Source organism: Dinoponera quadriceps, unplaced genomic scaffold, assembly GCF_001313825.1.
Source record: "Dinoponera quadriceps isolate SergipeBrazil2010 unplaced genomic scaffold, ASM131382v1 scaffold1565, whole genome shotgun sequence".
NCBI lineage: Eukaryota > Metazoa > Arthropoda > Insecta > Hymenoptera > Formicidae > Dinoponera > Dinoponera quadriceps.
In genome coordinates, this window is record NW_014556124.1 from 1556621 (window position 1) to 1568908 (window position 12288).

At 48.3% G+C, this 12288-nt stretch overlaps 1 protein-coding gene and 1 long non-coding RNA gene across 8 annotated transcripts in view; one reads left to right on the forward strand and one right to left on the reverse strand.

Annotated features, from left to right (window-relative positions):
* LOC106746766 (tetraspanin-5) overlaps positions 1-12288 on the forward strand; it is a 126486-nt gene that overhangs the window by 104358 nt on the left and 9840 nt on the right. For 2 of the 7 annotated variants that reach the window (XM_014623765.1, XM_014623764.1), the window contains exons 4-8: positions 322-396; positions 2071-2169; positions 7695-7823; positions 7929-7979; positions 9581-9691. In XM_014623765.1, the coding sequence (XP_014479251.1) occupies positions 322-396; positions 2071-2169; positions 7695-7823; positions 7929-7979; positions 9581-9691 (465 nt within the window). Of the gene's footprint in view, positions 1-321; positions 397-2070; positions 2170-7694; positions 7824-7910; positions 7980-9580; positions 9692-12288 lie in introns of all 7 variants that reach the window. The other 5 variants (XM_014623759.1, XM_014623761.1, XM_014623760.1 and 2 more) reach the window with 3 other exon arrangements.
* LOC106746769 overlaps positions 1-12288 on the reverse strand; it is a 57130-nt gene that overhangs the window by 5875 nt on the left and 38967 nt on the right. The gene's annotated exons all lie outside the window — the stretch shown is intronic.

Genomic DNA, 12288 nt, shown 5'->3' on the forward strand with positions numbered 1-12288 from the left:
TCGAGCTTCCAGTTCGTTAGACGATATCTATGGTCCGACGCCGTCGCGATCGAACGAAAAAGATCTCGGCTCTTTGAGAAACGCGCGCACGCGCGACGTTCGAAAGCACTTCAAAGCCGGAGGCTCTGTTTTCTTTGACGACGTAAATTCTTGAAATTAGACTCCCCCGAAAAGGATCGCGTAGCGCGCGGTTGAAAGGAAAGATCCCGGCGAGTAATAGTAACGGCACCGCTTCCGCGACCTTCTCCCCTTTCCACCTTCTCGCTGGATGGTAATTAATTTCTCAGGCGATTTTAATAGAATTCGTATTGCGTGTTGCAGTACGCGATATTTCTGGCGCTTCTGCTGCTGATAGAGATGACTGCCGGTGTCCTGGGATTCATCTTCAAAGACTGGGTAAATATCGTTGCATTCCGCGCGTACGCTTTGTCTCTTCTATGAAAATGACGTTTTCCACGATTCTCGAGAATCCACGGTCGGTAATGTATGATAACAATTACAGGTGAAACGCACGGATGCTCCAGTAAGAAAAAGAGAAAGAAAAGACAAAGATTTATGTCGAAATTGCGAGACGAAATGAAATAAAAATCTATTTTGACGATACTAACATCTTTTAACTCCTCTCTTGAATCTTTAATTCTACAGACTGAATTTTACTGTTACTTTCAACAACGCTGTTTTAACGCTAAAACAGCGAAAACGGTAATTTAAGAATTATCGGGATCAAAGTAGGGAATATATAATATTATTAGAATTGAAATTGAAAAGCTATTTTGCTATCTTAGCTCCTACTATGTTGTAGAATGAAAAGTTTAACACAGGGTCAAAATTTCGACTCGGGAGCCAAGAAGAACAAACAAGAGCGTATCGCGGAGGTGTCGGCACGCAAGTATCAGTGATAAATTCAAAGCTAATAACGTTTGCGAAATAATAAGGAAAGTTGGCCACTGAAGGGCTGACGAGGCGCGCGAAATGTTTGTTTTGCAATTTATCACCGATACTTACGCGCCTGGGGATACCTGTTCAGGTGTTTCGGACGTTTCGTTGATCCCTCTTGTAACGGTCGGATCGTGTATCCGAAGGGCTTTATCATCTTTCCTCCGTACTGATAACAAACCGAAACTTCGGGAGGGAATATTACAAAATATCTTACATCCATAATGTAATATCGCCTTGCGTCTCATATACGACGCGCGCGTTTAATTATTCGCGCAGACGAAATTTCGTAGGATGTGTACAACTTCGCTAAAATGCAGCCGGTGGAGTTGCCAGACGACGGTTTCTGAGACAAATGTCGCGCTTCCTTGGGATTATATCGTTACGTTCGTTCGTTCTTTCGTTCGTTCGTCCATCCGTTCGTTTCTGGTAATCGTTTCTGGTAACCGCGTTTATTAATCCAGCAGCTGCGAGAAACGCAGCTAAATTATCAAAGCGAATAAGCCGAATGCATTATACAATATTCGCCGGTGCATATTTCACAATCTCATTTCCCCGAGAATACGCGTACTCGCGCGAGGAAGACGAACGGTACGTGCAGAAGCGCGGTCTGGGCGCGCCAAGTTTGCGTATAATTATGCAGCGAGTTCCTGGGTTACTAATTAATTCCATTAACTGTATCCTTTAAACATGACGAGAATTTTCTTCCTGACGGAAAATTTGGACGGCCAAACAAACGCGCCATCGCACTCAGGGCCCGCGCCGTTTTAATGCGCGCCGTTCCGCTTCACGAGCGGCGGAAAGTTAAATTCGCCCTCGAACGTTTCCACCTGCAGCGCGACACACCTGAAGCGTCCGCCCGATCGTCGCGGCGAGAGGGAAAACGTCTACCTTCCTCCCCGTCTTTCCGCTCGCGGGAATTATCGATCGCAATAAAACTTCGCGCGGATCGCGTTGCCTTCGCGCAGCCCTCTTCGCTAATCACGTCCCCCCTCCTCTCGATTCCAACAACGAACAGTTCGGAGAATTAATTTCTTATTAACCTGGGAATCGCAGGATAACTCTTAAGTGTGAAATTAAGGGACCGGGCGCCCACTCGTTTACGTTGAATTAACGTGATATCTCCTTTTGTAGATAAAATCGCAAGCCACGGGAGGCTTTCAAGCGTTCATCATCCACTACAGAGAGGATCCCGATCAGCAGAACCTTATCGACTGGATTCAGGAAGATTGGGTAAGTCGATTAGAATTCCTCCGAGTTGTTAGATGAGGTAGAAAATTCATTCGTTTCTTTGCAATTTATCGACGGGTGGAGGAGTAAATCAGGGGGGNGGGGGGAGGTGGGAGGGGGGGCGAGGTTCTCGATCTAACGCAGCGAACTCGGTGGATTAGTCGCGCCATCATTTCCTGCTTGCTGCGCGAACGTGGAGAAAAGAATTTCGGCCAAAGCCCGAAACGGAGGCGTCGGCCCTTAATTACGAGCGAGTCGTAGGTCTAATCGCTCGCCTCTCTCACTCGTACCGGGAAATTACCTAGAGAAACGCGAAATAAAATTCGCCGACGTTATTTCGCGGCAGCACCGCGATTCGCGCGAACCTTATCGAGCCGGCGATGCAGGAAAGTCCGGCGATCAGCTTTCTATCGTGCCCCTCGAAACGATGGCGCGCGATATGGCGCATCGCTCGGACAATCGATATCGGGTCATCCAATTGTGGTTTATGAGATTTCAATAGCACCGCCGCCGCGCGATACACTGCCGCAATTACGGTAATCCTATCGGTACTAGTAGCCAGTCGACGGTAAACCGCACGCGTCCTCTCTTTCTCTCCCTCTCTCTCTCTCTCTCTTTCTCTTTCGTCCGGAGCGCAGGCACGCGAGTTTTACCACTGGGCGGCAGATCCGCTCGCAAAATTTCGAGCTCGATCCGCCACGGTACTTCGCGAGACGCGCGACGGTGATTTACGTTCGACCGGATATCCGGCGAGAATCACGCGCGAATTCATTTAACCGACGCGCGGAATTAATAATGGATTTTAGTTTAACTAAAAAGCGGACTTCCCGCGCGCGAGCGAGGGAGGGGATCGATAAAGTCGGTCGTCGGAACACGCTGTAATAAGCCCCCGGGCTGCGCACAGTGCGTGTATAGCTTACGTATATCGGCGATGTGCGCGCGACAACGGATGTGTCGGATCCATCCATCGATCGATGGGGGGGGGGAGAGGGGGGAGAGGCACGCATAAATTATTGCGCACGCACCGGCCACTACATGCGGAAACATTTGCGAATTGATTCGGTTAATGTCTGAACGCGCGGCGGTCGGCCCCGGAGGCCGCTGATGAATCCGCGGATATCGAATTACCACCAGCGCGATTCCACCATCTCTCCGGACAATTGTCGCGTCGAGAGCTGCATCGCATAGAATCGCGTCGTCGAATGCGAACCCGTCTATCGTCGTGACAAGATGGTTAATATCGCTCGCGTTCTAATGAACTTGATCAAAAGGACATTAAACGGGCCGGCAATATCAGGCGTTTCTATCGGCGATTTTATTTTCCACGACGGCTCGGCGTCGGATGACCTTTTTAGTCCGCCGCTCGAAACAAGACCGCAAGATGTCGAAACTACGAAGAATTATGTCATCCACTCGACATATCTCAAGCCGGATGACATAATGAATGAATAAATAAATAAATAGTGAATAAACATAACGTCGTTCGTTAAGTTGTCTTACGTCCCGATTTTAAACGTTACGTCGCGTGGGAAGTATCAGGTGCATGAAAATGTGCTGAATTCAAATAAATGATTACTCCAATAATCCTCGGCGAATTTTTACTTAAACCAAGTAATGTTTATTTGGTGCGAGTGAAAATTTGCTAGGGAAAATTCGACTAATTATTTACTTGAATCTAGCACTCTTTTCCGTGCATACTCTTCATGGGCGGTGCTTCCTCAATTTTTATCAATTCACTTTTTACACGTGAAATATCCCACAATAGAGCTCGATCTGACGCGTATCCGTTGTTAATTAATTCACTGATTGACACGAACTAATTAAATTATTAAATTAATTAAATATAAATCTTCTGAATGAGTTAACTCGTATTCCCAATTAATGGGAGTGTCAAGTTAAGGAATAAATACGTTTTGAAGAATAGATACTTATCTTGGCTGGGAATGACTTCTAATTCGACCGATATCAGTGGGAGTCGTTTAAAATGAGCTCAACAATTCACGCAAACGCGACGGTTCTAGCTAGTTACCCCCCTATTCGGCCCGATCTATAGCTACCATTCGAGGGAACTATTCATCCGACGCGTTCCTAACTGTTTCGAGCGGTCTGTATCACACCTATTGTCCCCGCCGGCATCGATCGTCCGCTCGGAAACGCTCGGGCGGGGGAAAGAACGCGGAAAGTAGAAAATCGCGCGGTCGAGACGCGGTTTTCGTGGAGGTCCCTCCAGTTGCGAGGGATAAAATGAGCCGTCTCGTCGGGGAATTCGGAAAATACGAGAGCCGATTTTCCCGACGCGGCAACCGCACGGCGGGCAGTATCGTAGAGAACTCGTTAATCGACGGTCGGCCGGCCAATTGTGGTTTACGAGATTTCAATAGGGATGCCCGGTATGCCGGCGCAATTCCGGCAATCCTATCGGTCCCGGGAAAGCGCGCGCGCGCGGACTCGCTCGCTCGCCACCGAGAGTTCCCGAGGTATACACTGTATTGTCTGACCCCGTCGGGATTCACCGGGTACCATTTATAGGCGGTTAATGAAATGCTTAGTACTTCGACTTCGTGCGGTGCCACCGGAGCGTATTTACCATATCACTTATCAATTGGCTCGCTCGACTCGGAGCGGGCCGATCGATACAGAGGACGCACCAAAGGAGGACGTGTATGCGTGTAACCGGAAATATTCCATCTTAGCGACGGGTGTCCAGCTCAAAGAACGTCGGGAGCGTCACTTCGATCGTACAACCGGAGACTCGAGGCGTTTCGCGCGTACCGTTCGAAATGAAACATTCTCGGAGGTCTCGGACGTACGTTGACGGATCCTCGCGCGACTGAAATCGTCTCACGTGGATACTTTCAGGAAATTCTATCTTCGAAGGTATCGTGAATCGACCCTTCGATGAAGATTATTACGACTCGACGATTCCGTTTCCACGGCACACGCCCTCGGCATTAGGCGTCTTCACCTCGAATTCGAGATCCGATTCTTTGTGTCTTGAATCCTTCAGGTCGCGATTTAACGACGGAGAGCGAGAGCATTAACGAATTAAAAGTCGAGCTTCCGTTATCATTCGCGCGTTTCACTTGGAATTGTCGTCCGGAGGAATATTGCTTTAATTAGCCAATCGAGCGGCTTGTCGAATCGTACTGTGAAGTTGCCATTTGCCCGGAGAAATCGATCGGCGGAATCGGATGCCGGTCTTCTCTTGACTCGGCCTGTGCGAATATCGAGCGAATAATAATTAAATCCACCTACAATCGGAAACTCGTATCTCGTATCTCTATATACGACGTATTCGCATCTCGTATGAATATTCCGCATGCTCGTGTGCTCCGTATTATGAATATTTGATTGGAACGAATTGAAACGTTACCGCATGAATGATTGAAACAAAACGCGTCCGATGCTAAAAACAAATCAGATGGATTACGCAGCCGCAAGGATTCGCTTGATATTATATGTTTCGATATTCAGTTTCCGCCTTTCTCTCTCCCTCTTTCTCTCTTTCTCTCTCTCTCTCTCTTTCTCTCCCCCTCCCTCTTTCCCTCTCGACAAATCGACTTTGCGCCGATAACCGTTTCTTGCGCGATAAAGAGCCGCTTAATCGCGGCACGTGCGAGGCGACAAAAGAAGCGTTCTCGCGTGCAACCCCGCCATTATTAATAATTGAATTCGTGATGTTCCCTCTTATCGATTTTCTATTTTCAACTCCCCCTCCCCCTCCCAAACGAGAGAATTTAACACACCTCGTGCTCGACTAATTCATTTTTATGCCTCTTAATTAAATGTGGAATTTATACCGCGATCGGCCAAGCGGGAAAGCGGAAAAACGGCGGGATACTCCTGCGACGATGTTTAATCATTCGGGCGAAATCGCGAGACGCGTGTGCGCGTGTCGGCCGATGATTAAACGAGCGCGCATAACACATTAATTGGCGGTTCGCGCCGTATTATTTACTCACAAGCGATTCCTCCGGTTGAATTAGCGTTTGCAAGATCGCAGCCGGCCGATCGTCCCTTAAAAGCGACTATTAAGCGGATACGAAATGCCCTCCCCCTCCCGCTCAGTGTCCCAACCGTGACGCAGCCCGGCGTGAAATTAACGCGTTCAGCAGAGACGCGCTTTTACAACACGCCAGCGCATCGCTCCCGCCGTTTGCTGACCGGCGGGATTAGCGTTGAAAAAAATTGCCCAACTGACCACCATGCGGACACATACGGGTAACCGAGGAAGAAGGATAAAGGCGTCTCGGACCCGCAGGAGAGACAGATATTGGGGTTTAATGAAGGTCCCCGAGACTTGGATCACTGAGCGAGCATCGTCGCCGAGCGAATTCGATTCGCATCGTCTTTTTCTCTCTCTCTCTCTCTCTCTCTCTCTGTCTTTATTCCCTCATTCTCTCCTCCCTCGCCCCTTTAATACCATCCTCGAGCGCAGCGAGATTCCTTTTTCCACCCGCGTCGTTTTCCCTCCCGGTGTCTCTCCCCGGAGAAACGCTCGCTTCTTTCCTTCCACCTCCTTTCATTTTCTTCCCTCTTTTTTCTCCCTCCCCCTCGCCGTACCCCCCTCCCCCCGTTCCGTCTAAATCGCGTACTTAATATTGCACCGTCCCGCGCGGCGGCGTCGGTGGCAGAATTATTTATGACGACGCTTGAAATTCATATTCACCCGTGGCATTCATCGCGGATTCGACCGCGCTTCGGCTCGTATCGGCGCTCGCGTCGGCCCGCGCGAATAATGCAGAATATCCCGGCGATACGCCCGCGCGGTGTGATTCTTCGCCGACGGACGATATCCCCGTTTCGCGAGCGACGGTTAACACCGGGAAATCCTCGGCGGAAAACCGCGGCCGGTGGTATCCCGGCGCCTCCGTATGCGTTATTATTATTATTATTATTACGTATGGACTCGCGAGTGGAGGAGTCGAGGTTTGAACGAGGAAACAAAGGGAATTTATTTCTCGGACGATCCCCTGAAAATCAGGGCGCGATCATTGTCGCGCATCCGCGCGGATAATTAATTGTTTCCGTCGATTTGGAGAGAGTCGAGGAGGAGAACGCGAGAATAATCGCGAGAAAACGAAACGAGCCGGGCGTAAATTACCGCTGCCTTGTCGATAAATGGATTATCGTGTTAATAACAATCGGCTCTCTGTATAATAAACCGCGAAATACGGGGAGTAACAACGTTAATCACTGGCGTACACACGCGCAGCTCCCGATATGAATTTTTAATCCTAACGGAGTCCGTCTGTTCAGTTCACCTCGGAGTGCTCTTAACGAGCTCGAACGAACAATTGCGCGTTTGAATATGATTTTAATTAAACATTTGTCGTTTTATCTTGCGAATATGAACTATGTAGGGGAGGGGGGAGGATTGAGTGTTTCGTCAGAAAGTTAAATTAGTCGGTCGGAATATAAATGCGTACGAGCCGGCGATTTTTGTTATTATTTCGCTAACAACCTCGATCTCTCACGCGCAACAACGCCAATTAAATAACACGGATGCGTATCTCTTCCTCTTTCAGTTGCAGTGTTGCGGCGTCGAGGGCCCGAAGGATTGGGACCGCAACAATTATTTCAATTGTTCGTCGAGCGACATCGGCTCGAGGGAAGCGTGCGGCGTGCCTTTTAGCTGTTGCAAGCGGAAACATAATGTAACTCTCACATTGATCGATAGTCGCAATCGCGGCGAATGTTTCCCCGGTTCACGGGCCTTTCACGCACCGTCGAGAGTTAAGCAGTCTTCTTATTTGTTTCAGGAAATCATTAAGAATAAACAATGCGGCTACGATGTTAGGAAGCCTAGTTACGTGAGTAACCGATATCACCCACTTTCACGTAATATTAATGCGCGAGACGCGTCCCCGCGTGGGAGTGATTCGTACTCTATTTTCCGCGCGCGTATTATGAGCAACGATTAGCGCGAGCGTATTAATCGAGAACCCGACACTTGCACGGGGATTACAAATGTCGCTCATTTCACAATGCGACAACGATAGCTGCCCTCTCGTAGAACTCGTTGTTTTTACCCTCCACGCTCACTCACTCACTCGCGCACACACACTCTCACACGTCATACGTACCGGCAACGACACCCTAATATCCCCGGCGCCGTTTCTAGTTCCGCCTTGTTTCTGATTCGGAACTTGCGTCATTTCGCGCCGTCGCGTCGTTACGGAGGTCCCATCGGTAAACCGAGAGCGTGCCCCGCGCACAGAAGCCGCATAATTTGTCTTTGGAATCGCGCTGTGTATCGCGTTATAGTCCAGATTCGAGATAGCGAGGGTAGTTCTCGCGGGTACGCGCGCGCGCGCGCGCCCGATTACACAATGTCTACGCGGGAGGTGGGGGGCAAAAACGATCCGGGTCAAGAAACCGTGGAACTTAATTAGAGAGAAAATGGTCGAGTCCGGGAGGGGAGGGTTGGTCGGTCGGGGAACGAGGGGGAGGAGGAGGAGGGATAAGAACTTCTGTGCCGGCTCCTATTTTAAGAGTAGATATATCATTCCCGGTGTAATGGGGCTGAAACCCCCCCCCCTCCCGGGCTAATTACGTTTTCACCGTGAAGCTCTCCGCCATCGCTTAATTATAGTTTTCGTCGGACGACCGTTAATGCGCCGCGATATACGTTACGAGCCGACGAAACGCCGATAAAGCGGATAAATAACGACAAAGGACTCCTTCCCGCGAGATATTAAAGCGGCTACTGGTATTATTACACGATGATATTGCGCGCATACCACTCGCCACGTACGAATCACAGTTTGTAGCGCGAAAAACGGGATTCGGAAAAGAGATATCGCGCGGCCCGACTGACTCGGATAAGTAAAAATCATTCCGATCGGGGTAGAAGCTCAGATTCCGCGAAAGTTCACCAACGTTCATCCACGACCACCGCTCGTTACAGAGCACTCGTATGAAGCAGCGCTTGGTGAGCAACAGCGAGCATCGCGAACACCTTGTTACGTTTCTCTCATTTCCCCCCCTCCCCTGTAATTCGGACCGCTAAGTTACGCTCGCACGCCGGATAAAGTTAAATCTTCCTCCTTGCGGGGAATCTCGCGGGTGATCTCGCGGGGGATAACGGAGCGCAGGAGTCTATCCTCGCGCGAGGGTCGGTCGCGATTAAAAAGAAGACGTTTTCACAGCTCTCCGTCGTTTTGTTTTTCCATTTTCCTCGTACTTCTCGTCGAGAAACACACAAACTGTCGTCGTGGCCGTCGTCCCGCCCACGCGATAGCTCGCCGTCGCGTTATCGGCGCAGCCGCGACGATGAGGACGACGACGACAACGAGTAATTGTTCGTGAGCCTTCGAGCCGGTCGAAGACGAGTCGTGTATGTCGCGTGTATGTGTATATGTACGGCTGCTTTTTAAATCGTTTCTATTTACGGCCCCGGGCCAACACGCAGACGGGCGAGAGGAGTATATTCGAGCGGGGTTGCCTGAGAGCGGGCGAGGAGTGGCTAGAATTGAACCTCGTGCCCGTTGCTGGCGCTGTGGTCAGCACTATGGTTCTGCAGGTATTCTTCCCTCCCCCCCCCCTTCCCGCCTCCCTAACCTCCGCGTCCAGTCCCCCGTGAAAAACTATCGGCCGGCAAGCTGGGAAGCCGAAACTTTCTCCGCTCTCTGATCGGGCAGCGCGAATCCGCGCGGCGCGTCGGTCGATCGCTCCTTCCGCGGAAATACATCACTCGGGGATAATTGAGAGGCCATTGAGCGATTTTGCAGATCGAGTTGTCGAAACGCGAGTGAAAGGTCCGTTCGCACGTCAATCAAGGGGGGGGGGGTAATTGTGTACCTCAAAACGTAGCGGGAATTGCAAAAGTGCACGGGAAAAAAAGGATCAGCTTGTACAGCCGAAAACTAGCTCCCAAAGTGAAAAATTAGCTATCCATGTAATATACGACTGAAAGTTAGTTACCAAACTTAGTTTTCAGCTGTGGAAGCTAATTTTTATGACTATGTTCCCGTACACCACAAATGTTCAAGAGACATTCTAGGAATGTCGTAGAAATATTCGAATATTCGTGGGAACTTTTGGAAAACATTGGGCAGAATGAATGGAATCTGTCCAGGCTTCCCATTTAGAATCGCAACTTTATTTAGTTGATTAATCGGAATCCCAATTAAGCTTTATAAAATTTTCTATATAGAAAAAGATTTTATTTTCCCTGCTCAACATTTTCAACCAAGTTTTCTTCTTTCAGGTTTTTCTATTTTATGTGCTTGTATTGAATAAAATATCTGAAAAAATTTTAATATTCTTGCGCTTTTTACGAATATATAAATGCTTTAAAAGTATAATTTCTCAAGCTAGCCACGATCTCTGGCATTTGGAAACTTTGTAATAATAAATGAAACTATTTTTATTTCCCCATACTTAGAAAATGTATCTTTTTTATCTTCTTGTCTTCTTTGTTGGTCCTGACTGAGATGAAAATTTCTCAGACATCTAAGTATAGCATAGATTCTGATCAGATTATCCAAACTTATCCGAAATAAATTTAACATTGCGATATCAATTAAGAATCTCATTCTTATCCCAATTATAAAACAATTTTAGGAAAACGTTAGACAGAGCAAATGAAATTTGTCTGAGTTTCCCATTTAGAATCGCACTTTTGAAATATGTCTAATCTGAATCTTCATAGATTTCCCAATCAGAATCCATGATTTTCCAAGAAATCGGAATAGATTCCCATCAGAAAATATTAATATTATATATTATATATCGGAATCCCAATTAAGTCCCATAAAATTTTTTACGCGGGTAGGTCTGATAACTAAATTTCAGTCGTATTATATGAATAGTTAGTTATTAGCTCTAAGAACTTATACTTTTTTACCGTGTGAACGAATTCACTAGAATATTTATAATTTCATCGGTCGCCTGGCGAATTTGCTCAAATTTGTAATTCTCACAACGTTTTGAGATGCGCAATCGATCCTCAAGGCATGAGCGATCTAATGCCGTGCACAAAAGTTTACCGGCGTTCGTTGCACCCGACTTGTGACAATGGCGAAAGCGCGTTTCCGCCCGCCGATAATCAGCGCGCTATTACGCATCGCGACTTCGCCGGCCGCGTTTCGTCTTGTTCACCTTTCCTTGGAGCGCACGTGTGAATATTCCGAGCGCGCTCTCGACGTAGCTCGCCGATCGATTCGCTCTTACGCCAATGTGACGACGACGATGACGACAATACTGGGGGTATAAAGACCGGAAAGAGTAAACTTCGGCAAGAAAGGCCGGGCGGACAGAGAGCGATCGACCAAGCGATGCAAAACGGTTTTACCCGCAAAGCCTTAATTCCATTAAGCGATGCTCAAGTGCGCACGCGCGTGTTACGTCGCGACGATGACATAACCGGCTCTAAATGCTCCGCGAAAAATTCAAGTCGAGGAAGTCGGAGATTCCCAGCTTCTCGGTACGCCTCAGGTAGTAGGCGACGCAGTCGCAGCAGTCTGCAAACGTGGTCGCATGTATATTTAATCTAGACGTCGCAAAGTGTCCTACGTCTTGAAACCACCGGATGTCCTCTTAATCGCGGATTCTTCGGAGAAGATGATGCATCCGAAGACGAGTTCGGGAGCGAGAATGTCGTTGCAGAGAAAACGTCTCGTCTCTCTTGACCGCCGGTAGTTTCGGGACGTTCCATGTATAAATTCGATACAATCGTTTTGTTTCTCGTTCTATCTATGCCGTATCGCTCGATGAGAGGTATGCTCGTCTCTCTCACTATCATACATATATATATATATATAGAGAGAGAAACGTCACGAATGCGGTTATGCGCGTCCCGCCGTTTATGTGGGTCGCACGACAAGTAAGTACCAACGAATGCGTAACGCGTATTCTCGGCGATGCGTTTCGTACACAATACACGACGACTGCGAGACGATCGATAAATAGGTAAGTATGTACACGTATATAGATAGAGCTTTTAAACAAAGGAGAAAAAGAGACATCACGCGTACTTACAATACGCGACGTTATACATGGAGCAACGTGGAAGCGCAACGATCCGGAAGAATGTTGTGTTCTGCATAACGAAACGCGAAAATACGTCTCGTATCGCTATTGATTTATTTACATGCACTCTCTCTCTCTCTCTCTCTC